This window comes from Eretmochelys imbricata, chromosome 25, assembly GCF_965152235.1.
Source record: "Eretmochelys imbricata isolate rEreImb1 chromosome 25, rEreImb1.hap1, whole genome shotgun sequence".
NCBI classification, from domain to species: domain Eukaryota; kingdom Metazoa; phylum Chordata; order Testudines; family Cheloniidae; genus Eretmochelys; species Eretmochelys imbricata.
Genome location: NC_135596.1, coordinates 4,737,883 through 4,764,824, shown reverse-complemented (window position 1 = coordinate 4,764,824; position 26,942 = coordinate 4,737,883). Strand labels below are relative to the sequence as shown.

At 52.7% G+C, this 26,942-nt stretch overlaps 2 protein-coding genes across 4 annotated transcripts in view; both read left to right on the top strand.

Moving 5' to 3' along the window:
* Positions 1 to 14,560, top strand: part of FZR1 (fizzy and cell division cycle 20 related 1) — a 31,047-nt gene extending 16,487 nt beyond the window's left edge. For all 3 annotated transcript variants that reach the window (XM_077842039.1, XM_077842040.1, XM_077842041.1), the window contains exons 6-14: positions 152 to 234; positions 3,690 to 3,873; positions 4,513 to 4,578; positions 6,351 to 6,453; positions 7,181 to 7,365; positions 8,344 to 8,577; positions 8,680 to 8,784; positions 9,723 to 9,815; positions 10,908 to 14,560. In XM_077842039.1, coding sequence (XP_077698165.1) covers positions 152 to 234; positions 3,690 to 3,873; positions 4,513 to 4,578; positions 6,351 to 6,453; positions 7,181 to 7,365; positions 8,344 to 8,577; positions 8,680 to 8,784; positions 9,723 to 9,815; positions 10,908 to 10,949 — 1,095 coding nt within the window. In that variant the 3' untranslated portion in view covers positions 10,950 to 14,560. The remainder of the gene's footprint in view (positions 1 to 151; positions 235 to 3,689; positions 3,874 to 4,512; positions 4,579 to 6,350; positions 6,454 to 7,180; positions 7,366 to 8,343; positions 8,578 to 8,679; positions 8,785 to 9,722; positions 9,816 to 10,907) is intronic.
* Positions 14,561 to 16,281: 1,721 nt separating this feature from the next.
* On the top strand, positions 16,282 to 21,599 carry TEKTIP1 (tektin bundle interacting protein 1). Its single transcript, XM_077841942.1, has 4 exons — positions 16,282 to 16,355; positions 17,134 to 17,366; positions 20,746 to 20,871; positions 21,457 to 21,599. Exons 1-4 carry the CDS (start codon positions 16,282 to 16,284, stop codon positions 21,597 to 21,599), a joined length of 576 nt encoding a protein of 191 aa, XP_077698068.1.
* Positions 21,600 to 26,942: the final 5,343 nt, after the last annotated feature.

Sequence of the window (26,942 nt, the reverse complement as noted above, 5' to 3'; positions counted from 1 at the left end):
GTGGGCCACCACAGTGCAGGGTTTTGGAGGGACCTCTGACTAGGTAATGTATGTTTAATTAATTACATTGTAGGTGATCTTGTAAACCTCTGGCACGTCAGGACCTGTACTGTGTGGGGTTTTTGTATCCAATGCTTTCTTCTTTGTGCAGTACTCCCTCAGCACCAAACGCTCTAGTCCAGATGATGGCAATGAGGTCTCCCCGTATTCCCTGTCACCTGTCAGCAACAAAAGGTAATGCTACCTATGGGTGGGGGAAAAAATGAGGGCTGGGGTTCTTAAGGCGCTCTCTGACTAATGTCATAATTGGTTGCTGTACAGCTATGGGATTTCAGGAGGGGAAGTAGGCAGCAGGAGTTGTCCGACACCTAAGGAGCAAGGATCTTGTCTCTGTGCAGCCAGCCTTAGAAATGCAGTAGATTCCACTTGTTAGCAACCTCTTGGTTCCCAGCAACTGCTATTATTATCCAGAGGCTGCCAGTAAGCGAAAGGCAGGTTTGCAGGGCTGCAGCCAGGGAAGGCAGTGCTGGCAGCTGGGAGGGGAGGCTGTGAGCAGGGAATCATGGGGAGGTTTGTGAGGCTCTAGCCAGCTCTAAACCTGCCTGTGGCTGGTGCTCGGCATGTCTCAGTGCTCTCTTCTCTGCCACATCCCTGAAGGCATGTGTGCAGGGCTATAGCTATAGCCAGGGAAGGAAGCACTGGGATGTGCCAAGCCTGAGCCACTGGTACCAGGGCAGGGCACAGCCTGGAGAGTACAGTGGTACCGTGCAGCCCCTTGGACACACACACACCCCTGCTCCTATGAAAAGCGCGGCATCCTCCTCCCAAACAGCAGGCAGATTTGCAGGCCTACAGCCAGGAAAGGCATGTCAAAAGGCTGTCTGAAAGCAGCATGCCTGTTAGTATCTGAATCCTATTAACATTTTAGTCTAATGAGACAGGATTGGTCCCCAGCAAAATGTTGCTATTAACCAGAAGTTGTTAATATCAGGAGTGTTATTAAGCAGCCTCCCCTTTTTGGGCATGTGATTACGGTCGGTGCAGGGGCCACACGGAGATCGATCAGTCAGGGCAAACTGCAAAGGATGGGGCAGACAATCCTCAGAACTAGTAGTTTATTCTTATAATTAGATTCACCAAGCCAGTAACAAAACAGCTTCTGTAATACCACACTGGTTACCCAGAAGCTAAAACACAGTTCCCCTTAAGCAATCCAGCCCTGGGCTCCCACCCGGAGAGCCAAATCCAATATAGTGAAGATTACTTAAAATCTTATTCACCATATATAAAGTTCTACCAATCCCAAGAGACCAGACACATTACCCACCAGGTCAATGAATATTTTAGATCTCACCCAAAATACATTCTTACAGCCAATTTTTATTAACTAATTTAAGTTTTATTTTAAAAGAGAAGAGACAGTTGCTATGGTTAAAAGATCATTATACATACAGATTACTCCTGGGGGAATTCTGCTCCCCAAAATTCAAAATTATGCATACAATATTTTAAAATTCTGCAAATTTCTGCATGTGTCATTTGTCAAAGTAACACAATATAGTCACACCAGTTTCAATTATTTTTGGTCATTTATTTCAAAATACCTGTCAGTAAGTATGTGTGTAACAATACAGACAACAAAAAAGAGTCAGGAAATGTTTTTTTGAAAAATAGATTCCTTACTAGGCATAGTAATACAGAACTCTGAGTAGTAATTCATTTAAACTATAATACAGAACTGTATTTCTCGCGCCCCTCAGAAGCAGTTCAAAGGGTTGGAGGAGTCGGGGATAATGGAGGAGCTGAGGGAGAGGGAAGTAAGTTGTTGGGAAGGAGCCTGGGTGTGAACTTGGAGGGTTGTTGGGTATGGCTGGGAAAAGTATGGAACAGGTTTTTTGTGGGGGGTGGCGAGGAGGGATTGTTAGGGAGCTTCCCCGATGCAGACCCTGGTTGTCTCCTAGCCTCTCCCATTCAGTCAGGCACGTCTGCTCCTGTCCACGTGTCCCTCCACCCCCACTCAGACACCACCTCCTCACATCCCCATGTGGCCCTGCACCTCCCTCCCCCTGTGGCTCTGTGCCTCCACTCCCATTCAGCCCCTGCCCCAGTCTGTCCTCTTCCACTAGCCCTTATGAGCCCGTCTGACCCCCTCACCCAGCACCCATGCTGTCTGTTTCCCCATAGTCCCTGTCTCCTGACAGGCTCTGTGAAGAAGGCAGGCTCTTTCTCTTCTCTAGCTAGCTGGGAGCTGCTGCTTTGTTCTATTGCCACGTCGCCCTCTGGTGGGCAAAAGGTGGAACTGCAGCAACATTTCAGCAGAAGCTTTTTTCTGAACAAAAAATTAAAAATGTGTGGCTAATTAATTATGCACATGCACAATAGTGCAGGATTTTTCCCAGAGTAAGATATGAATAAAGTTCTCAGGTCAGTTTCATAGCAGAGATGGCGAGCTGCTCATTTGTAAAAGTCCTTTTAGAATCGGTTCAATAGGTTAGTCCATATGTAGAATTCCAGGAGAATTTGCAAGGATAGTCCAGGGCGCACCTGGAGACCTCAGTCTTGTGACTTGAACTTCCCCTGACGAAGTTTGAGCAGATCTGAGATGAAAAAGTTTCAGGCCCTAGAGTTATTTTATAGTTCTCTCCACTAGGCTACATCTTGACAGCAAACATCACAGCAGGCATTCCTTGGATGAAGAATAGGTAATATACATTGTTGCTCTGAAGTAAATCTGTTTCTTAGTCACCCACTAGTAACTAGCTGCATTCATTAGCATAAGGTAGTTAACCATTCAAGCAGTTCATAGACCGTCTACTACAAACTTCAAAGAGAAATGTAGACAATGATATTAGTACACCACAAGTTTCCTCTAAATGTTAATATTCCTTTTTGATCTCTTAATCAATAGAATATAGTAACAGACAAGAACAGAAGTTTATCATCTACAAACTCATTAGATCACATTGATAAACTTAACAGATATACGTAAACACAGACAAATACAGTTAGTATCTACTTCTAATTCTCTGACAATATAGGTTTACATTTAAAAGAATTAAGGCTATATCTACACTACAGACTTTACAGCTGCGCTGCTGTGAGGTCTCCCGTGTAGCCGCTCTATGCCGGTGGGAGAGAGCTCTCTTGCTGGCATAATTAAACCACCGCTAACGAGTGGCAGTAGCTATGTTGGCAGGAGAACGTCTTCCGCCGAGATAGCGCTGTCCACACCAGTGCTTTTGTCCGTGAAACTTATGTCCGTGACAGGGGTGGGAGGTTTCCACGTTCCTGACCGACAAAAGTTTTACTGACAAAAGTGCTAGTGTAGACAAAGCCTAAATCTACTTAACCTGGCTTTAATAATGATCTACAAGAAATAGCCCTGTTTACCATTTCAATACTCCTCTAATGTATTATTAAAGGTTGATTTTGGGTCACTTAGCCTGCTGGTTGCTTAACCCTCACTGGCTCAGTGGCACAGGGCAGCTTCCCTCTTTTTCATTTTGTGTCCATTACTTCCCTCTAGCTGCTCACCTCAGTACTATTCCTTCAGAGCTGCAACCCTCCTATCTCTTTGAGTCTCTAAATTTCTCTAGAAGGGCAATGATCAAAACAGTAGGAATTTCTCTAAATCTCTTTGTACCTTCAAAGCCTCATAAAAAAAATCATGTCTCTATTTGTGTGAACAGTCAGAAGTTGCTAAGATCACCTCGAAAACCAACAAGAAAAATCTCCAAGATTCCTTTCAAAGTGCTGGATGCTCCAGAACTGCAGGATGACTTCTACCTGAACCTAGTGGACTGGTCTTCTCTCAATGTTCTCAGTGTTGGCCTTGGTACCTGTGTTTACCTATGGAGTGCTTGTACTAGCCAGGTAAAGCATGGCCCTTTCCTTGCATCTATGGGAGAAAAATGGACAGCAGGTCAGTTGGATCGGCCTTTGTGTTTTATATTCTGCTGCCGTACTTTTTCCAGTACCCTGGAATGTACCATCTATGCCAGGAGTGGCCAGCCTGAGAAGGAGCCAGAATTTACCAATGGACATTGCCAAAGAGCCACAGTAATACGTCAGCAGCCTCCCAGCACCTCCTGCCCACCAGCAGCCCCACTGATCAGCACTTCCCCATCCCTCCCCGCACCTCCCGATCACCTCCCGTTTCGTGTCGTGCAGGAGGCTCTGGGGTGGGGAAAGAGCGAGGGCATGGCAGGCTCAGGGGAGGGGTGGGGAAGGGGTGGAGTGGGGACAGGGCCTGTGGCAGAGCCAGGGGTTGAGCAGTGAGCCTCCCTCTGGCACATGGGAAAGTTGGCACCTGTAGCTCCAGCCCCAGAGTCGGTGCCTAGACAAGGAGCCACATACTAACTTCTGAAGAGCCACATGTGGCTCCGAAGCCACAGGTTGGCCACCCCTGATCTATATGGTGCAACATACTAGTGCTCTTAGTTCCAAATACCTAATCTGCTAGGCAGCTAATCTCTTTAGTCCTAATTTCCATCTTATTTCCTAATTTTCAAGGTGACCCGGTTGTGTGATTTGTCTGTGGAAGGCGATTCTGTGACATCAGTGGGCTGGTCAGAACGGGTCAGTATAATACTACCACACAGACCGTTAAGATATTCTTTTCAGAGATTCTGAGCACCCAAAGCTCCTGTTAACTTCAGTTGCATTTGTAAGAGCTCAACATTTCAGAACATCTGATCCTCAACGCTAGAGTCCGATAGGAATACACCATGTCTCATGCTGGAGTGAGAACCACCTAGATTAAGTTCAGTGAGCAGCATGTGACCTCGGTCAAGAGACGCCGAAGAGCATTTCTCTCTCCTTTTTTGTTAAAGCCGAAGATGTATGCGCTTGAGGCATGTACATCCTCCCCCTCCCCCTCAAAAAAAAAAAAAGAAAAAAGCACCTTACCTGGATAGCAGGGATGGACCTGGACTGGTCTGTGAGTGTAGAACTGCCTCCTAAATTGACTACAAATATATCTGTATGTGAGTGAGCCGTGCTCTTAGAGAGAGGTTATGATCTACTGCTTGTTCTGGAGAGATGGTCTGCATGAACTGATGTGTTTAGTGTCTTTGCTCCAATTACTCTCCGTAGTCCTGTCATGCCAGATTTGTCTTCCTTGTTCCAGGAAAGGCTTGGGGTAAAAGAGCCCAGAATCCTACTAAAAAGTCTCTTGTTAGGTAGAACCTCCAGGTGCTCTATTTGATGTTCTGCATAGTGCCATGAAATCCTGCCTGGCTGGTTGGTTGAGGCCAAAGTGATGTATCCCATTGCAGAAGAATTCAGCAACATTTCCCCCATCCTGTTTAAACCAATAGCTTCTGCGAACAGGTATTCGCTGTCCCTTTAGCAAGCACTCAAATGGAGTTTAGAGTGGAAGACAAGGAGTCAAGACCGCCTCCTGGGTTCTGTTTCCAACTCTGCCAATAGCTCACTGTATGATGTTGGGCAACTTTTTCACTAGGAGGGTGGTGAAACACTGGAATGCATTACCTAGGGAGGTGGTGGAATCTCCTTCCTTAGAAGTTTTTAAGGTCAGGCTTGACAAAGCCCTGGCTGGGATGATTTAGTTGGGGATTGGTCCTGCTTTGAGCAGGGGGTTGGACTAGATGACCTCCTCAGGTCCCTTCCAACCCTGATGTTCTATGATTCTAAGTCACTTAGTGCCCATGCCTCAGTTTACCCTATCTGTTAAAACCTCTTGGGGCTTGGGGGTGTAAAAAAGATGTAATTAGGTAATGATTGTAAAAATCTTAGCGGGCCTTGGGGAAAATGTGCACTAGAAAGAAGTGCCAGTATTATCTGTCTTTAAAAGGATCTATTGATACTTTTCAGTTTTCATTTCTACAGCAGATCTTAAGTTACTGCAGAAATTGCATCTTCATTCAACTCATTGCTGATTAACAGATGGCGTTCCTTTTGAGCAGGACAGATCTTACAAGATGTGTAATCTCCAGGGATGATACTCCTACCCCCATCTGTTTGCCTTTTAGGGACTGAGGGCTAGTCTTCACTATGGGGAGATTGACACTGCTGCAATCAATGTAGTATGGATTGATTTAGAGGGTCTAGTGAAGACCTTCTAAATCAATGGCAGAGATCCCAGAAGAGTAAGGGAAGTCAACTGGAGAGCGTCTCCTGTGGACATGGCATAGTGAAGACACCGGGATAAGTCGACCTAAACTGCGTCGACTCCAGCTACGTTATTCACATAGCTGGAGTAGCGTAGCTTAGGTCGACTTAGTCCATAGTGAAGACAAGCCCTCAGAATCTCTTGTGTGGCTCTTGGATCTCTTTGTACGTCTAGTTACTGACTTTATTGATTGCAAGTTTTCTTTTTGTGCATTTAGGGCAACTTGGTAGCAGTTGGAACTCACAAGGGCTTTGTACAGATCTGGGACGCAGCTGCAGGGAAGAAATTATCCATGCTTGAGGGTCACACAGCCAGAGTGGGTAAGGAGAAACAGGAGGCAAGAGGGCTAAAGTTTACCATTTGAAAGTGGCATTTGCTAACCTAGAAGAGGGATCCCTTGAGGCCATGTTAATATTGCAGTATTGCTATAATTTATGATCCAAAAGGGAGTGTGGGAATTGTCAGTCCTGTCTCACCCCTACACGCCATTCCTTCCCCAAGCCTTCTGTGAAATAGCTTTTTGTTTGTTTATAAGAGTCCTTTTAAATTGCACTGGCCCGCTCTTGGGGGTGGTGATACTATGAATCATCACCACATACAGTTACGGAAGGTGTTGTGTGATGAGGCATCCTAGGTGTGTCCTGTTAATACACCTTGTTGAATGTCATTGGTTTCAACTCTCCAGGCTGGCTGCTTGAGGATTCCAGTTCATCCTGCTTTTCAGGGAATAGCTTTTACAAGTAAGCAGTGTGGATTGGTGACCAGGTCAGGGGTTGGGAGTCAGGACACCTCATAAGTTCTGTTTTGATGACCTCACACAAGTTGTTACACCATTTGTGCCTCAGTTTACCCTGCTGTAAAGTGGGTATAATATGAACTCCCATAGGTTTTGTATATGTTAAAAGCTCTTTGATCTTCCAACAAAAGTTGCTCAAGAAGAGATTTGTGTAGTCCTCCTCTGGTTATAGTGGCTTGATACTTACCCCTAGGAATCCTGCACTGACAGCTGCATGGAATTTTCACTCTGTTCCTTTGCCTACATTACAGGTGCTTTGGCATGGAATGCAGACCAGCTTTCTTCCGGCAGTCGGGACAGAATGATCCTTCAGAGAGACATCCGGACCCCCCCACTACAGTCTGAGCGACGGCTTCAGGGCCACAGGCAGGAGGTGTGTGGGCTGAAGTGGTCCACAGACCACCAGCTCCTAGCATCGGGTGGAAATGATAACAAGGTAAAGTACTGATTGCTATTGGTGTAGGCCTTGGCCTCATCTCTGCACCTGCACTCCTAATCTTAAAAGCTGCCTTCTTTCAAAGATATGTCAACTTTTGAATTCTAGCCTCTCATCTGAAGATGCCTTTTTGTTACTAATGAGACGATTGACAGACCATCCATATTCCCCCCACCCCAATGTGGCTAAACTGGACTATCCTACAACTTTCTAGTATCCGTCTTAAGTAAAAATTAGTAGGGCAACTTAACTATCCTTTGTTGCTCCGAATGTGCTTGGGTACCTACACCTGTATGTTTGGCCTGAAGGATGTTAGATTTCAGTGAAGCTGGTTTAAACTGTCTCCACTTAAACTTGAAGTTAGGCAGTGTGCAGTGAAGGAAGTTTTCAGTTTTAGATAACTTAGTTTACACTGAAATTCCCTTCTGCACGTTTGTTTTGTTTTAGCAGGCACAACTCAGGTTTACTATTTACCAGCGAACAAATAATGGTTACATATGGTACCAAGAACAATTCTGAGAGCACCTTGGGATAGATTCCTGCACAATTAACTCCCCAGACACTGCTGTGATGGAATATACTGTATCCCAAGCTCTTTCAACTTCTTCTCTCTCTTCCATTCCTTTCCCATTGCCTGCCCACCCCCCACCGGTGAATGAGAACAGATTATGGCTGGATTATTTACAAAGTCTTGCATGTCAAGAGACCAGAGCACTGCACATAGCCCAAGTGACATGAGTTTGTAGCTCTTAGTCTAGCCCCAAAAGGATCCCTGAGTTGAGCAGGTTTGGCGATCCCTGAGGGAGAGGCCCCAGTACAGGAATCGCTAATCATTAAGATGTAGGTGCATTGGCTGAGCTGTGCAGGGCAGTCTTCACCAGGCTGGGCTTTAGCCGGTGCTGTCTCCTCGGTTTGGAGGGCAGGGGGAGCCGAGGTTGGAGTTGTGTGTTAATTAGTCTTGTTTCTTCTCTCCACCAGCTCCTTGTGTGGAATCACTCCAGCTTGAGTCCTGTCCAGCAATATACAGAGCACCTAGCAGCAGTGAAAGCTATTGCGTGGTCTCCACACCAGCATGGTCTGTTGGCCTCTGGTGGTGGGACAGCTGACCGCTGCATTCGGTTCTGGAACACGCTAACTGGGCAGCCCTTGCAGTGCATTGATACTGGGTCACAAGTGTGCAATCTGGCTTGGTCCAAACATGCTAATGAACTCGTAAGTTCAACCATGGGGTTGGAGTCCTGCTGCTGAGCTTTCATGGATCAGGAACTGTCAGCGCTGACTCTCTCTTGTAATTCTTTTGTCTTCCCCCTACAGGTGAGTACCCATGGATACTCGCAGAACCAGATTCTCGTCTGGAAATATCCCTCATTAACCCAAGTAGCAAAACTAACAGGGCATTCGTACAGAGTCTTATACCTGGTAAGCTATAACCCATGCCCTTTGCTTAGTGATCTCTCATATTGCTTCTGGTTCTGCTGCGACTGGGTTGTGCACTGAGACCGAACCCAGACTGGCTAGTACTGGTATCTGCTGGTTCCTAGCTATCCAGGGTTTGGTTAGTGAAACAAACAAAACTAAACTTCACTGCACTCAACAGGCGCATTTGAGATCTGGCAGTCCCTGCTTGCTGACACTGGAGTGAGGGATTCTTCTGCACTGCTTGACAAAAAGTGACACAAATTAACCTTTTGGACAAGCCCCAGGTTGTCAAACTCCAACTCCTCTCACTTCTGAGGAGCACAGATACCTGGTACAGCAAACAGCTCTTAAGGGAAATTTATAAAAGCCAAAAGCTTCTTCAGAGTTAGAAGACTTTTTTTAATCCTCCCCCTTATTCCACCTGCTATTTTTCCTCTTCATGGTTGTGCATTAAAACATTCAGTTCTGTTTAATCCAGTTCCATCTCTTGATAGCTATGTCTCTTACCTGCTTTGTTCTCCCTTTCATGGTACTTGAGGAAGCTTCAGCACAGAATGGGATCAGCTGAGCTTGTCTCATACTGTTTTAGACACTGTGGCTAGTTCATTTGTTAACAATGTGTAGGGGGATGTTGGCATCTTAACAGCTTACTTCTGGCTTTATAAAGAGAGGTGCGATTCCAGAGATAATGTGAATGACCCTTGTGTACTCTATAGCAGCATAAACTGAGACTTGTTTCCATAATTCTGTATCTTATCTGTGGCAATGGTGATGAGGCAGGAGGAAAGCAAAGGCAGGTGGGCCTGGTTCACCTCCATTAGAGAGAAGGAATCGAACGTTTGTATTCTGGTGTGGGGGAGGCCTCCATTTTAAACTACCATTTAGCAACCTGTGAACATGTATTTTGAAGACTGTTTGTGTTTTCTCTCTTGCCTTAGGCAATGTCCCCTGATGGGGAGGCCATAGTTACAGGAGCAGGAGATGAAACCCTGAGGTTCTGGAATGTCTTCAGCAAAACCCGCTCAACAAAGGTAAACTCGCTAGTGTATGTGGATAGTTAGTTCCTGTTTCTGCGGCAAGCGCTGCCCAGCGAGGGAAGCTGTGGATCTTCTATCCAGCTCTAGTCACTTGCTGTGTGACATTGGACAGTCACTTCACTGCTTTTGTATACCTCCACTACCTATGTGTATAATGATCAGACACCCAATGCTTCTCTCTTAGCAGCTGTGGGGATTGAGTCTTGATCAAATGCTAAGGGGTTTGTGATTCTCACTTGAAAGTAGTGATTTGTGAGGCCTCTGTGCACAGAATACGTGAAGTAACTAGCACAACTAAAGGCCCATCGGTCTCCATTTTAGGGTGGGTATCTACATTCTTAAAATTGAACTGTTGGTGGTTATGCTGGTGCCATGCCACACCACTGATTTTAAGTAGCAGTGGTGTAGGGTGTCCACCTTAGCCTGTTCCTTGCTAGCATTTTAATACACTGTTGCAGTGTCATTTGTATACGTATTCTTCAGTTCTGGCACAATGGCTTTAGGAGACAGGATCAAACTCCCTTAAGTCTCTGAGAACTGTCACCATTCCAGAGGTGACTTCTCAGTGGGGGTCTGGAGGGCTCTTTTTGAAAAGTTAGTCTCCAGGCATCTTGAGCAGATGTGGAGAGACAGCAGAGGATGCCAGGAACCGAGATATTCTGTGGAGGGACCACAGAGAGACAGAGACCAGCAGTTTCTTCATCTGGTTTCTGGTGGCTCTGCTGTAGGATATACACAGCAATCCCTGTTTCACAGAAACTTGTACTGCAAAACTAGCCCATACCATCTTCTGCCATGCTCACACTCACCGTGCACCCTGTATACGTGCATGGGCACAGGAAGGTTGATCTCTGACCAATATCAGACTCGGGCATGCTTATGAAGGTTTGCCCTCTAATGTTGGGCAAGCCCCAGACCATTTCCCTTGGCTTGGTTTGCCTCGAGCCCTGGCTTCGTGGCAGATATGAGTGTGTGGGGGATAGGGCTGAGGCAGTGTGGTGGAGCTGTCTGCGCTCAACTCATTTTCTCAGTGAATATTTAGAGTGGGGATCTTGGGTTCAAAACTTTTCTCTTCATTTTTTGCAGGAGTCTGTGTCTGTTCTAAATCTCTTCACCAGGATACGGTAAACTCTGTAATTGCACACCAGGGGACCCCGGCACGATGTGCCAGGAAAAAACCACTAACTTGGCTTGTATGGAACCTCTTGCTATCAACCAGAAGAGGGGAAGGGGAGTGCCAGTGGGTTTGGAGGCTGGACTTTCAAGATTCTTCTTAAATACATGATTGCGAACCATATTGGACAGTATTTGGGGTGGGGCTGGGAGGGTGATGCAATTATCAAAGGGTTAAGAATATGACATTCTTCATAAAGGGGAACAGGTGCAAGAGGGAAAAACTAAAGTATCTAATTTTATACATAGGGTAGAACTTGTGTGATGTGGACCATGATAAGGAAGACTAGGCCAAGGGCATCCCAACTGCTGCTTTGTAACCTCTGTGAGAGATGAGTATTGTGGGGGGTGGGATTTGTTTGTGAGGGGTTTGGAATGCTGCTCTGGGTTCTTCATCATTCTCTGATTTGACACAAGTCTGAGTTAGTCAGACTTGATCAAATTTTATTGGTGGGAGAGGACAAAAGTTAGAGCTGGGAAGAAGCCTCTCGAATGTAGAGTGGGTATTGTTTTTGCTTGGCACTAATATTCCAAGTAGAAAAAAGAACTGCTTATTTTCCTCAGGCACACAGTTTTCTCTTCCGTTTAAAGAAGTGACTAATACTTGACATGGACGTTCACCTAAGAGTTTAATTTTCAGCACACTTAGTATCTGGCTAAAAAAATTGAGCTGAGAATTTTTTAAAAGATTTTAACAGCAGCTGCCTCTTCTGAAGGAAAGATTACTGCACAATCCAAAGAGATTATTTTTTTAAAAAGAATTATTGATATTACACATTCAAAGCTGGTCTCAAGACTTTTAGTTTAATGGGGAAACAATGGCTTTTTTTAAAGACCCAGGAGTATTTATTTAGAGCTTTATGCTGTGCCAATTATTGCAGACTGATTGCTGCAGTGTCTTTCTGAGGACAAAAGCAGTTGAGATGGATTTAGAAAGAAAGACTATTGTGGATCTGTTTTCAAAGACAAAGGTTCTGTAAGATTGTTGCCTGTCTTCCACATGGGACGGAAGAAACATCATGTGTATGGAAGTCTGTGTGCGAGGGGTTCTAGGCAAGGGAGAAGTGTTGCTTTTTTTTTTTTTTTTTAAACTTCAATTAGGTCAGAGCCAGAGGCCCATTTTTAAGTTTCAGGAAGAGAGAGATCCTGCCAGTTTGTTAAAATAATGCAGTGAGGTGTGATGCTAAGCACTTGTGTGTGTGTGTGCGTGTGTGTCTGTGTCTTGCTTTTAATTTAAAGAGACGCTGTTATGCTTGCAGCAGCCAGTTCCTGTCTACTTTGTACATGTGCCAATGCTCGTCTGCTGTGCATCGGGCTGTTCGGCCCACCCCCTCGCCTCCTTTTGTAAAATGTTTGGATGTAAGTGCTGCCTCTTTCTTCTCTTGGCTGGTGTGTGTGTGGTTGTGTGTGTGTGTGTGTGTATATAGACCTTGTCCTCTTGTACATAGTGTGTAGGCAGATACCTTCTTGTGAAACCATACTGCCCGGGTTGCAGGGGGGGAGGTGTGGGAGGCAGCTGCTTCTCTAGAGCAGCAGTGACCCCTTTAGAAAGGGCAAATTTCAGGTAGCAAGTCTGGCAAAGAGAATTGCCATGAACTGTGATTCCATTTCACTACAGCCTTGACCAAGCGTGCCATTTACAGCTAGTGCGTGGATGTTGGTCTCTGGGTGCTACAAGTGCTTCTCGAGGCTTGAGTGTGCCCGGAATACGCTGTGTTCCTTAGCAAAACTGACGGCCTTGGAGCTCTTGAAGCCAAAAATGGGACCTGCATATTCCCATCGCCTCCTTCCCACACTCCTCCGAAAAAGCATTTCATCACAGATCCGCTTTACTCTGGTTCTCTCCACAAAATTCTGAGGCACTGTAAAAATGTTCTGCAATGGCCTCCTGATTCCTCTCTTGCTGCTTGTTACATGTTTGGCATCCTTAACCATCACATCGCTAACGCACTGAGGAATTGTTACCCTGTCAGATCGTTAAGCCAGGCACACATGTCTGAATTGAAGGCATCACTTGCAGTGAAACATGGTCTGTCACGGGTGCCTGTTCCACCCCCTGGGGCAATTATGATGGAGAAAGGACCAGAGGAAAGTAATGCATGTCTTAAATCAGTGACTGGGAGGAGGGGGAATATGGCTGCAAGTTACTTCTGTGGCTTAGTTTCTCATTTGCGATCTGTGCTTTGGGATAACTGTTCCCCAGACCCCTAGCTCAATGTCCAAACCACCCGCCAAACGTTTTCCTCCTGGAGAAAAATCTTTAAATGGAGAGGAACCAGGAAACCATCCCTGAAAGGGGAGTAAATTTGTCTCTGCTCAAGCTGTGTAAAAGTGCTCACTTAATGAGGAGAGAAACTCGGAAGGTGTCTGATGGTGTGTGCAGGCGTGGTGGGGGGTGGGAAGCAGAGGTACAGGCTAGGTTGTGCAATGGTCCTGGTAACTATACTGACAGTAATCCCCTCTGCCCGCCCCAATACCACAAGCTGGAGAGGAGCAAGCTTTACTGTTTGTCAGGCATGTGATCAGCCTAGGCTTATGCACCCTACATCAGAGAGCCACCCTTGCTGAAGCAGCTGGTAAAAGGAACATTCGAACCCATGGTGAGACGAGCTTTGCTTTTTATTGGGGAGGATTTGCTTTGGAAAGGAGAGGGGAGCAGACCCTCCCCTTCCTTTAGGCCTGCAGCGTTGGGTTTGGTTTTGAAGTAATCCCCAGGAATATAATGGGGCGTGGAGGGAAATTAGAAATCTAGATGCTCTGGCATCTGTGCTGCGGTTACACATGGGAGCTTTCTTGTGTGTTGCACTGAAATCTCAAGCAGAGAATTGCATTCAACAGAGATCTTGGTCCAGAGGGAGCATCCTTCTGTAGGCTCAATGTGTCATTCTCTGCTTCTAACAACACGCCCCTTATTTCTGTCAACGCTGTTTCAAAACGATCGCGCTCCTAATCCTCCCCCTGCTCGGAAGGCTGGGCTAACGCCTGCCTTGGGAGCAGGACAGGTTACTTTGTGTTCTACTGTTCTGCTTAGCAGGGATGGATAGTTGATTCCTGATCCCATAGCTGGTTTATGGTTGAATGTATCGGCTACCTGGTTGGAGCGGAGGAGAGCAATGTTAAAGACCATCTTTAGTGGACATAAAGAAATACCAGCACAAATTTCCCCGTTACCCATGCAGTTGCCAAAGGAGGTAGTTTGCTGGGGCCAGGGGAGTGTCCTCAAAAGGTATCTTTCGGCGGGGAGCGGGTGCTGGGGGCATTTGTGACTAGAATCTCATGTATGCAACTCGTGTGAAGCGATTGGCTGTCTGGAGTGTGCTCAATAGTGTTGTAAATGGAAGAAGAAAAACTTGCGTACACTTATTTCAATGTATGAACCATAACGTTTCTGACTTGTACAGTTCAGGCATTTTGAAAGGTCTCCCCAGAGTTTATGCAGGTAAATTCTAAGAACTTGTGGCATTGTTACATATAATGCATCATATGGTGGGGGCGGGGAATATAGAGACCGTTGTAACTTTTCATGTAAAGCAATGTAACTGGCATTAAATACATTGTGAATTTAAGCCTGGTGTCACTTTCTTTAAAGCTTCACGTGAAACTTGTCAGTGATGTTATGCTTTAAAGTGCTGTGTGGATCCTGGGCTGACGTTCCTAGTCCCGGTGCCCCTCCGGTGGGGCTTCAGCCCTGTGGGAAGTGCGCCTGGACTCAGGGCTTCAGCCCCACGCGAAGCACCTTGGCACTGAAGCACCCCCTTGCAGGGCTGAAGCCCTGAGCCTCTGTGAGCCCTGCAGTCCACTGAAAAGTCTCCAGATTTGGACTGGGGACTATCTATTGACTACCCCCACTGTAGATGTTAAGCAGTGTTTGACAGAGGATTTTTGCATCCACCCTGCGTAAAGAAATGAGTGTCACTTGTGTCAAAGGAAAGATTTAAGAGACCAGATGGGCGATACTACTGGGGAAATGGGCAAGTGCCCTGGACAAGGCACCGCACACCGGGAGACAGAGCCTGTGTTGTGGTGGTGGTGGTTGAACACTAAAGGGCGGGTGACATATTAAACAACGTCTGCAGATTAGTTGTAGCCTAGTGCATCCCAGGATATTAGACAGACAAAGTGGTAGTGGTCAGGTTATAGATGGTGAGACCTCCCATATTATCTCACCCACCCTTGTCTTACTAAGAATAGTAATCCATGCAGCTGTGTGCACCAAGATGGGGACAACCAAATCCTCATGCTTCAGGACATAAACAGATCACAGGGGTCAGGAAGGAATACTTTTCCCAGAGGTGCTGCTGGGCACTGTGTATAGATTGGGCCGTTGTCTCCCTTTGAAGGAAGAAGTGCAGATTTCAGTTTGCCCATTGAGAGCGCAAGCGCCCTTTGTGGAGGGGAGAGGTTTGAAATAGCTGGCTAAAGCACCAGAGCTAAAGGAGGGTTTAATCTTCCCTTGTGAGTTGGTAACTGGCTCAAATACTTTGTGCTTGCAAGAGAGAATTTAGGGAGCTGATTGCTGCTGGAGTCCCCATACCTCACTTTTCTCCTGTGCTTGGCTTGAGCTGCGCACCATCTACCCTACTCTGATGGGTGTGATGCCGTACTAGGCGTCCTGTCTAGGCGGGTGGGGTGCTGCTGGGAGGCTTCTCTGCTGGAGGGAGGATCTTGTCATTGGGGTGAAAACTGAATTCCCTGCAGCAAGAAGGCTACCCAGCTATCCTGCCCTCCTGGCTCTGAGGGTTACTGACGGCAGGGGTCTGTGCGTTGCCCCACAGGCAGGAATGGATCAAGAAAAGCGACTGACCAGAAAGTGTCGGTCAGATAGGCTGCCCACTGCTATAACACCCCCCCACACACACACCTTGGCGGGGGAAGCATTGCAAATCCTAGCAGCCCAGCCAGAAGCGTACATGTGTGGGGGGTGGGAACTGAACGAGGCAAACTCACAAGGGTGTAATCGAGCCGTGTGTGTGTGTGTAAAAAAGCAGAGTCTGGCCAGATCGGATCCTAGGGCACCCTGCCTCGTTGTACTGAGAGGAGCCAGAAGACGACCTTCCCGTTCCCCCGGAGGGAATGGTCCTGAATCCCGCCCCCAGGGCGGCTGCCCTAAACCTGCCACTCCTGGCAGAGTCTAGCTGCCTCCTGCTTTGCCAGCCTGGTTGCTAGGGGATGGTTGCCATGCTTTGTGTTGGGCAACAGTAGCCCAGAAAGATGACTGGCAGCAGCAGTGAGCCGGCAGCGGCCCGGGCAGGAGCAGCGTGGCCTGGACAAGGCAGGCACAGGGGGCATGGATTTGGAGGCAGACCGACCATATGTCCCTCAGGGGACGCTGGAGACAGACTTCCCGACACCACTGTACAGGTGAGAGGCTTGCCGGCGTCCGACCGCAGGTCTCTGTCTCTTGTAATACCTGGAATCCCTCGCTGGCTGGTGGCAGTGAGAAGCGGGGCTGGGAGCCAGGCCCTCCTGAGTCCCAATCCCAGCTCAGTCACTTTGCCTCTCTGGGCCTCAGTTTCCCGGGTGGTAGAGTGGGGATGATGATCTGCTCCCAGAATGCAGTGAGGGGGTCTGTGACGGAAGGTGAGTAGCACTGAGTCTGCCAGGCAGCCAAGCTGGCGCCAAGAGGGAACCAAAATACCTCTTTGGTGGGGATGGGAAGCAACCCTGAAACCAACGGTCTGCTGTACCCCTCACTGCTGGCTGTTCTCCCTCATTACCAGATTCTTAATGGACCCCCTGCTCCCATTCCATGTAAATCTTGGGCTCTTGTATGTTGCGTGTGGCTGACAGGCAGCCTTTGCCTTCTTTAGACAGCAGTTGGTTACTCACTAGCATGTGCGTGTGCCCTCTGACCCCTGGCCAAACCTAGGACATGTGTGCACATGCGTGTTCTGACTGCTAGCTGAGCCCATGTGGGTGTCCTAGGGATCCCCCATTCTCCACTGTGGGAAGCAGCTTTCTCTGAGCTCCTGCCCCAGCTCGCTGAGCCCTGACCCCAGCAGCCTGGCTCTGAGTTCCCTGTGTGCGCTGCCTGGAGCAGGAGCCAGGTTGGCCCCACGTGTTCTCTCCCTGTCCCACAGGCCATGCGATCCCTCCCTCGGCGGGAGATAGTGCAGTGACGACTCGTTTCCGCCCGCAGTGACGAGTACCTCACGCTGCATGGGCCCCGCAATGCCCCCATCCTGAAGCAGACCGTGCGTTGGAAGTGCACCCCCATGGGCCGAGATGCCATCTCCCAGACCTGGTACACGGGGCTGACCAACAGCGACAACCGAGACGCCTGGTACACGCTCACCAGCGGCCTGAGCCGCGAGGCCTACCACCGCTGGGCCCGCTCCCATGCCGAGAGGGAGCGGAAGACCTTGCCCCCTGGTAAGGAGGTGGGGCTGGGAGTGGGGGCCGCGTGCAGAGACAGACAGCGCCGGTGTGCAGAACTTGAAACCTGCCCTCGGTCTCGTGTCCTGCACTCTGCCTGTCTGCAGATCGAGACCGTTCCCAGAGCCGTTCACCACAGCGGGACCCACCAGCCACTAAACGCTGCGGCTGCCCTGTGTCTGCCTGCAGCTCGCGGGAGCCCCTTGCAAAGCCCTGCACAGGGTGACAAGCCACTGTCAAAATACCTCCCGTGGGGCAGGGCACCAGCCGCCTGCTTCCAAAACTCATCCCGTTGATACCAACAGCTGGCTCCTGTCATCGCCCGGGACGGTTCTGGGGAAGGTCTCACTCTGCAGACGGGCACGGTGCTGAGCAAGGCCAGGCGAGTTTTCCCACAATAGAGTGCAGCGCCAAGAACCGTGGGGGTGACTCCAGTGTTCCTAGCACCTTGCCCAGGGGAGTGCAGCCCCAGTGCGGACTCAGTAACTGGGGGTGAATGTGCCGGGTGGCTGCTCACTTCTGGGTCTTGCACTATGGCAGAAATCCTGGGTTCCATTCCTAGCTCTGCCCCCAACTCGCTGTGTGACATGTGGGCCAATCACCTAACCGCTCTGTGCCTTGGTTTCCCTACCTGTAAAACGGCAGCAAGAGCTACCGGGCAATGGAGTCATGACGCTAAATGTTTGTACAGCCCTTTCCATTAGAGGATCTCAAAGGCCGATAACGATTGATAAGAAAGTTTAAATCGTATTTCCACGCCAGTCTCTCTGAATGCTCCCCTCATGCCGGGTTCCCAGCCGGGGCAACGCTGCTCGGCACTGGAATCCAGAGGAGAGCAGGGGCCTAAACAGAACCTTCCTTGAAAGCTTTCTGCTCTCTGACGCTCATTGGTGCTGTATTCCCTGAGGCATTGGGCTCTTGATCGCAGCTTGCTGGCTGGCTACTTATGTGTATTGTCCTTAAGACACGTTTGTAGGATGCTGGGAAATAGAACATTGACTAATCGTCCTTTTCAAAAATCTCTGCTAAGGCTTGTGGCGGCAGGGGACCGGCCTCATGTTCTGTGTCCCCAGCCCCCAGCGCACAGAAACTGCGGTCACGGGCCCGGACTCCAATGGCATGGCAAGAAAACCCTGCAGCAACGAGTCTGAGTCCAGGGCTTCAAACTCAGCCTCGTGCTCCAGGGCTGGAAACAGCTGTACAGATACTCCCATTTGCCTTCTGAGACCCACCCCTTCGCCGGGTCCCAGAGCTGGAGTGGGATCGTCAGCACAGCTGTTTTCGGCCCGGGAGCGCAAACCCTGGGGGCACAGGGCTGTAGATCTGGCCTCTTACACGCACTGCCAGGTGGGGGTGGGAGGATTTGCAGAGGAGACATGCCCCAAGGCACTTCGCTAATTTAAAAAAAACTACTAATAATGTCACTAAGATGGGCTGAAAGAAACCTGACTGATTATCTTGCAGATTCTCCTCCTCTTGTTTGGCTAAATATGTGTTAAACACACGATTGGAGCAGCCATTTAATAATAGCCCCAACCAATGCCCTAAAAGCTCCGGGGGCTGCCTGCTGCCCTGTGTCTGCACAGCACTAGCTGCAGGGTAACGGGGCATCAGGCCAATTAGCTTTCAGCCCAGTTCTGCCCTCGCTCGGCCCTGGCGTGAGAGCCGATGGGATCGGTGCAACGGGGGAATCAAGGCAGTAGTTTTATAGGCCACGGGAGTCTCATCTCTACAATGAATACAGAGGTGATGTGGGTAAATTCAAATTAATGGCATGGGGCATCTTTCCGTGCCAGGCTCCTTTAGGGAGTGAGCTGAGCGTAGCAATGGCAACCTGCCTACATGATGAGTTTTTAGTGAGTGTGTTATCCTAGCACCTGGGACCCCACTGTGATGGGCGCGGAACAAACACCGACCAAGGGGACGCTCCCTGCCCTGAAGAGCTGACTGTCCAAGATGAGACCAGTGGCCTAATTGCTGTCAGGTTTTTTCTAAAGGAACGTCTTGAGCTGACCTTGATTCCCAGGCCGGGCCGATGGGACCCCCTCTAACCCTGCGTGTGCGCTGGAGCCTGGCTAACCGGCCCTCGTGGGAGTGGGGGAAGGGATTGCTCCAGAGCTGCTGTAGCCAAGGCCAGGGGAAATGCAGGATTTCCACAGAGGCAGCGTCAAGGCTGTGCCGTACGCAAGCGAGGCTGTGGGCAGTGATTGGGGGAGGGAGGTCGAGGGTGCCCCAAGGTTATGGGAAGTGGGAGCAAGTTGAGGCTTTGATGCTCTGCATGAGTCACGCACCCATTGCTGCTTCTGCGCATTTGCCCCTTGTGGGAACGTGCCAGGTCCCCCGGGGGCACGTTGGGGAATCAGGGCCGTGCTGGACACTCAGGGTCAGTATGATGCACCAACAGTCCAGTAGGGGGAGCTCACATTCTTTGTGCAACAGCTGGAAGGACCTGGACAGCTGTGCAGGGAAGGTTGGTACCTGCGTTTTGGAGGTGGAGAAGGAGCTCTCCTCTGCACTGCGGCAGGAGGCCCCGGGGCCGGGACACCACGGCTCAGGGCATGAGGCAAGTCAGCACAGACGGATCCATGCTGACAGATGCATGCTGACTGGGTGTGATGCAAAATTGCATCAGCTGGGCCTGAGTTTCTGCAATGCAGGGGCTAAGAACTCCCTCTGCCCCCTTGCCCTGGCTGCTGCTTTGCACATGCCCCAACCTAACCCCCGTCTTTCCAGAGCCCCGCTCCTCCCTCTTTGGGGAACGCGGGCTCAGCTTTGAAATCTCTTGCGCTTCACGTGAGGGTTGCAAGACACAAAGGCACTCGCTTGTGACCTCCTGGGAAAATCTCCTTGGGGGCTGAAATTTTCCGTGCCAGGCCCTGTCCCCCTGGTGACTCCTTGGGATGTTTTGCGGAAATCAGTTTTCAAGTAACTGACAAGCTGAGGCAGTGGGGAGAGGGGCCAGGGAAATGTTTTTTCTATGCATTTAAAACCAGTATTTTGCACGAGGCTGATTGCAGTATGATTGAGGTGTAAAATGTTATCCTTTGCATGTGACGGTGCCTAACCAGCCAGTGGAACCCCTTGCCACAAGACATTAACGAGGCCCGGAGTTTACATGGTTACAAGAAAAGGATCACATTATTAAGACTAGCCAGAGCTGTGTTAAGTAGGATAAATAACTATAAAGCAGGGGAACCTGCGGGTTTCAAGGCACTAGCCCCTCGCTGACTGGCTGAGCTCAGCAGGAACATTGCCTGTTGTGAAGATCATTCCCACACAGTCTGTCGTGGGCTTTGCTGGAACATGCTTTGCATCTCCTTGATCCACGCCTGGGCCCCATCCCGGTGACTCTGCTCAGCTTGCTTTTCTCCAACAGCCTATGCCCAGCACCTGCGGGAGGTATCGTTGTATGACCCAGTGGTCCCAGCTCAGTACTTGGAGCCCAGTACCAGGTGGGGGGCCTTCCTTTGGAAAGACAAACCTGTCCTCGGAAAGGAGTATGGTAAGAGCTTGTGGCTTTGATCTCTAGGGCTGGGGGGAGTGAGTGGGCAAAGCAGGTCACTGACTCCCACCCCCTACGGACCTTTTGCTGCTTCTGAGTCTTCTCCTTGTCCCCCCCTCCCCCAACACTCACGCAGGGGGCCCAGAGGCAGTGTGCTGGGGGACTCCTGGCTTCTGCCTCTCATGCTGCCATCAACTCCCTGCAAGACCTTGGGCAAATCGCTTTCCTTCTCGGGGCAGGGCTAGTGATCTGGCCCCTCCTTTGCCGGGGGGGCTGGGGGCGAGGCCTGGAGCAGTGCTAAGTCTCATGCCATTAGCCTGAGTATGTTTGTAAAGGGGGAGGTGGATTCGGGTGCAGCTTGGCCCCTGTCCTGTCCCCATGGCCTCTCACAGGTGGGGCACGTCCCTTCTCCTGTCCCCCAGCTGCAAAGCAGGGTTAAGACCCGCACCATCCCGAGCGCCCTGGGGAAGGCGTGTGAAGGGGCCAGCAGCGTTAAATCAATGGGCGAGGCCTGGCTGCTTCCAGTGTGGTTCTCGGAGTCTCTCCCAGGCCCCCCACTCACTTGCTCTCTTCTCCCCTCGACAGTTGTCAACCGTAACCGCGCCAGCAGTGAGCTGAAGGGCCACGCTGGCTACGTCCCCTGCTTGGCTGCCCACAGGCCCGCCTTCACCACCCGGGACCTCCGCACCTGGCCGCTCTTCAGCGCCCAGCCCTCCACCGACCAGTAAACGCTGCTCTGCCACAGGCTGCCTCTGGGGGGCTGAGGGGAGCGAGTGGGGCTGCCAGGGGCTCTCCTGGGAGTCCTGCTGCAATGAGCCTGGCTCTGGGCTCGTGGCTGGCTGGGCTCGTGGCCAGCAGCCCTGGGGACATGGAGTACTCGTGGCAGGCCTGTGTCTGCGCAGGCTGAGCTGGCAGCAGGTCCTGCCCACCCATGCGCCCGCCTCCAGGGCCGTGCCACCCCCAGCGGGCTCCCCCTCCCGCCGGGAGCACACAGCATCGCCACTCGGGAAACTCCCGGCTGCCTTCCCTGCTCTGTCCAACCCCTGCCCCTCGGCCGAGCCCTGGGGCCGGAGTGGGCGACAGCCAGAGGGGTTAGCAGCGACCTCCCCCCAGAACTTTCGTTTTTGCCCCGGGCAGGCACCGGCGCTGCGTGTGGGCAGGGCAAGAGGGCTCCTGGCTGGTTGTGCTCCCGGGCTGGGCCCAGGTTCCCCTTGACATGCACTTACTAGGGTGCTCTCGGGCTCACCCACCACCCCTAGTCCCCTGGCCTCCCTTCCCCTGGCACAAGGTGCCAAGGGCAGAACCTGCTCTGGGCTCCTCCCTACACTGGCTTGGGGCCTTGTAGGGGATATGGCTGATGCTGGGCCCCCAGGCTTGCTGCTCTGTTCTTCCTCGGCAGCATCATTGCTGCCCTGAGCTGGCCGTGCCCGGGGCAGGGCTCACCCACCCTCTCACCCCTGCTTTGTTCCCACTCCAGGCAGCCACAGGGGCTGACAACGGTTCTGCCCCAGCCATGAAAGGATGAGCAGGGCCAGCAGCTTCCTGAGACTATCTCCCCCGCCCCCCCGCAGGACTCTCCTGCCTGGGCAGCTGGGTTTACCTGGCCCTCCTCCCCACCCCTGTTCTCTCAAGGACCCGCTCACTCACCAGCGCCCCCATCCCTGGCTTCTCCCTGCCCAGAGCCAGTCCTGGGAGCCGGCAAGGCAGGGGCCCAACGTCCGTCCAGGCTAGAGGGTCCTGCTGCAGGGCAGGGGAATGGTAGGGATTCAAGTGGCCCCCATCCCGTGGGATCCCTCTGTTTTGGGCTCCCAGCCCTCCCTGTAGGCCTAGAGCTTTGCTGCAGACACACGAGTTGGAGCGTGAGGCTGGCTTGTCTTTATTAACAACAGACCCCAGCCCTTTACCCCATCCTCCTCTCACGGCCCCGGGGGCTTGTGGGGGACGGACACAGGCAAGCTGCCAGGGTCGGCCGACAGCAGCACTGGGCTGTAGGAAATGGCTCATCCTGCTGGTTGAACTCCAGGGGTAGGCATGGGCAGTGTCTGGTGTTGCCCAGGCTGGGGCACGGCCCTGCGGTGCTGCCCCCAGACTCTCCCCAGGCATCACCTGGCTACCCCGACTCTGAGCGCTGGCCTGCAGCACTGGAGGAAGGGACTGTGCCAAGCTCAACGGAGAGCAGGGGAGGGGCTGGCTAGTCTGGCCCATGGCGACAGGGCGCGAGTCTGACCTGGATTCTCACCCCAGCCTGGGGTGGGTGGCACCAGCGGGTGGGTTTGGGCCCTTGTTCTGCTCTTGGAGCCGGCTGGGCAGTGGGGTGCTGGGCTTGGTTCCTGAACGAACGGGCGGGGGCCATATGCCCCGGGTTCAGTGCTATGACACAGACCCCCAGCCCCCTGCCTGTAACTGACCGGAACCCACGGCCCACCCGCTGCCACAGTCCTCCCAGCAGCTGCAGGGGCTGTGACCAGTGGTGCTAGGGGACCCCCCCCCATGGCTGTAGCAGCAGCCTCATCTCCCCCAGGCCTGGCTGGGGCCCCTGGAGTCTGACAGCAGCAGCCCCCCCCCAGCAGCCCGTGCCCGAAGGGAGCCCCGCTGGGGCCCAGAGCGTCCCTGTGACACTCAGTGCTGGAGGAGTGAAACGCCATAGGGAGGTCAGCAGGAGGCTTGTCCTTGCCTCTGGGGCCCGGCAGGCCAGCGCCCTTGCACAGCTACTGTGACAGCCATGCAGCTGCTCACGCGGGACAGGGCTCCCCTCCCGGCCCGGCTGGAGCTGTGATCCGTGTTCTCGCCAAGGGCCCCAGGCGGAAGCCGAAAACGCCCCTTTCCTTTTTGGCACAAGGACGCAGCAGCCGGACCGATTCCATCACGGTTTTGCTGCCTCAGCTGAGGGTTGCGTGAAAGTTGCTTGCTCAGTGCAGTTCAATCCCTGCGTCCGGTATAGCTGAGGTTGCAAACCGTGTGGCTGAGTGGGAAGCCCGAGTGCAACGAAATCAGCTGCACCAGGGCTTCTGCAGGTTACCAAAGGGAAGCTGGTGCGCTATGAAACGCAGCACAGGGGGGGTCTTTAAGGCACAGCGTTGAAGCTCCTGACCGCTCAGAAGGAGAAGTTCAACTTGTCCTCTGCATCCGCACTGCTCTGTCTGCATTTCAGCAGCAAGGAGTGGTTCCTGGTCCAGGCCTTGTTGGTTAATTTCCCTCCCCCAGTCTCCTTAAAAATCAGCCCCAGCTCAGCTGAGGGCAAGACACGGCTCAGGATGAGGGGGGAGGGCTGATGCGTGGCCATGGGATTCCAGCCCATTTTTAAGGGTGGCATCTGCCAGCAGCAAGCCTGGTCCTTTGGGGGGACGAGGCTCTGGCGCTGAGCGCAGCCTGACTCCGCCCTGGTTTCAGGTCGTCTTGTATCTTCACATAAACAAGAGAAAACTGGTTAAGCAAATGAGCGGGGCAAATTACTACAGCTGTGGGGGGCAGCAATATTGTGAAAAGACAGGCTAGCTCAGAGGGCACCTGGCGTGGGTTCAACCCCTCCTCCGTAAACAAATGGAATCCCCCCAGTTACTGGGGGGCCGAGAGCTGAAACTGCAGCCGACTCCCCCGGCAGGGGTGGTAATGCCACCTTTCGTCCAGCTAACAAATCTCCCGGCAGGGTCCTGAGGCTGCGGCTGGAGAGTAACCCGAGGGCCAGCTGCAGACGAAGCATCCCACTGGTGCCATGCCCGCAGCCCACGTGGGCCAGGGCTCCTGGTGCAGCCAAGCCTGCCAGCCTCGGGCTAGTGGCTGCTCACACGGTGCCACAATCGGGCGGGCTGTGGTGGCTGCAGGGACACGGCCTCCCAGCCCACTGGGGATAACAGCCCGGTCGCTTCCCATCACTCGCTGTTGACTAAATGGGGTGTAATTACTGCTCCAGGGCCGACCCCAGCACCGATCACAGGCGCTGTTCTCAGTCCCCCCCTGCCTGCCCCCCACAACCCGGAACTGCCACTGACCAAGGGGCTGGCGGGGGGGGGTGATGAGTGCCCCCCGGTTGGCATGGAGCTGGGGGGACAGCGCAGCAGGCCAGGAGCAGGTCCAGCCCCACCAGTGGGGGCTCTGGGTGCCCCTCGCCTTTGTTTCCCTACACGGTGATCGGGTGCTAGCGAGGCAACCTCCCGTTAACCCCAAGCAGGCGGTGAATTGCACCCGGAGTGGGGGCCGTGGCTCTCTAGGAGGGGACGGGGAGGCAGAAAGCCAATTGCTCTGCAGCTGGGGCCCCCCTCACCCCATGTGAAATGAGCGTAAAGGGAACAGCAGGAAAAGGCCAAGCGGCTCCACAGCCATGGGCCCAGAGCCAGGGACTCGACACTCGTTTCCGCCCGGTGAAGAACGAACGCAGCCTGCACAGCACTGACAGGAGCATGGCTGCCTGCTGCGCCCTGGGCCTGGGAGCCCGGACTCCTGGGTTCCATGCCTGGCCCTGCACCCAGCGCCTGCCCTCCATAGGGCCAACAGCTGCAGGCTCCAGTGAGTCCTGCGTGCCCCGTACCTCGGCGCCCAGTGTCGGTCGCAGACCTGGGGCGGCTCCCTGCCCCTTTGCCTTTGCTGAGCCTCTGCCAAAAGCAGGGGTTAGCGCCCTGGGGAATCCTGCCTGCTGCCAGGGCGTCGGCACCCTCCCCTGTTCGTCCTGCCCCCTCTCAGACGCTGGGCTTTGCGCACAGCCCCGCCGGGCTCCCTGCAGCACTGCCCTGGGCCTCGTGCTGGTGGCTGGGGCTGTGACTGGGGGCTGCGTGTATCCAGTGGAGGCCCGCAGGAGCTGGCGGATGTGGGAATACAGCGCTGGGCTGGGGGAGCCCCCTCACCACTTCCTGGGGGCAAATCACTTAATCTCTGGGCCTCGGTTTCCTCATTTCCCCCTCCCCCTCCCTCATGGGGCCTGTGCCGGGCTGGGGGCCCCGCCCCGGTTCAGGGCCGAGGGCGATGGGGAGGAAGGGTGGCCACTGTTCCCTGCCAGGGCCAGGGCTGAGTTGTGGGCCTGTCCCTGGCTGGAGCTGCAGCCAGGTAGCAGGGCCCCAGCAGAGCTCCCAGCTGGGAGCAGGAGCCAGGCACGGGCAGGGGAGGCAGAGACAGGCTGGGCCGGGGGGAGGAATCCTCCCTGCTCCCCTGGGTCTCTCCCAGCGAACCCCACTCAAGCAAGGGGCTCCCGTCTCTGGCAGCTGCTCCCCTCCCTGCCCCCGGGCCTGGAGGCCCAAGTCCCCAGCTGAGCGTGGAGGGCACATTCAACAGGGAACCGCCGCGGGGACCGTGGGGTGGCCCCACCCCAGCAGCTCCTCCAGCGCGGCTGTACCGCCCCCCCAGCCCTTCCACACTCATCTCCTGGGTCTGTACAGCCCCGCCGGAGGGCGGGGCTGGGGGCGGTGTCCGGCACAGCAGGAGGGCAGAGCCCCCCCAGGTAACGTGGGCTGAGGCAGGGATGGGGAGAGCACTGGGGCCCCAGGCTGGGTGGGGAGAAGTCACGGGGGGGAGGCCACGTGCCCCCTTGGTGTCCCGCTTCCTTGGCTCGTCGGGGAATTGAGATTTGGCTGCATGGACGTTACCGGCCCAGGACCCGATGGCAAACAGAAAATGGCAGGCAGGCAGTTCCTCCCATGCCCCTCACTGCACGCCCAGGCTGCGGGCCACACGCCAGCAGACACCCAGCCCTGCGGGGGGCAAAGGACTGAGGGGCTTTCACTGGAGCAGATACCGAGGAGTCCTTTGGTCCACCAGGATCTAGGCATTGCCTTCCCCAGCCCCCCAGCAAAGCCCCCTGCAAACGCTGCAGTGCCGGCCCTGGGGTCCAGCTGCCGTGGCTCTGGGTGGGAGTCTTGACTTAAGGGCCCTGTGTTTTCCACCAGGGGGGCTGGGGGTCCCCCAACACGCCCAGCCAGTAGGGGCTGGCTGGCTGCTCTCTCTCCCCTTGTGCCAGGCCCAGCACAGACACCAGAGAGACAGCAGCCGCCCCTCAAACAGCCCGAAGAGGGGATGTGACCTGCCCAAGGGACCCAGGGTTTGGGGTCCCCACTGTTGCCCTGGACCATGGCTGGGAACGGGGG

Excerpts from the sequence above, each read along its gene's own strand:
- TEKTIP1 (XM_077841942.1), top strand. The coding sequence starts at position 16,282 with ATGGATTTGGAGGCAGACCGACCATATGTCCCTCAGGGGACGCTGGAG. Across the intron at positions 16,356-17,133 it reads TTCCCGACACCACTGTACAG|TGACGAGTACCTCACGCTGC; the intron begins GTGAGAGGCTTG and ends TTCCGCCCGCAG. Across the intron at positions 20,872-21,456 it reads TGTCCTCGGAAAGGAGTATG|TTGTCAACCGTAACCGCGCC; the intron begins GTAAGAGCTTGT and ends TCCCCTCGACAG.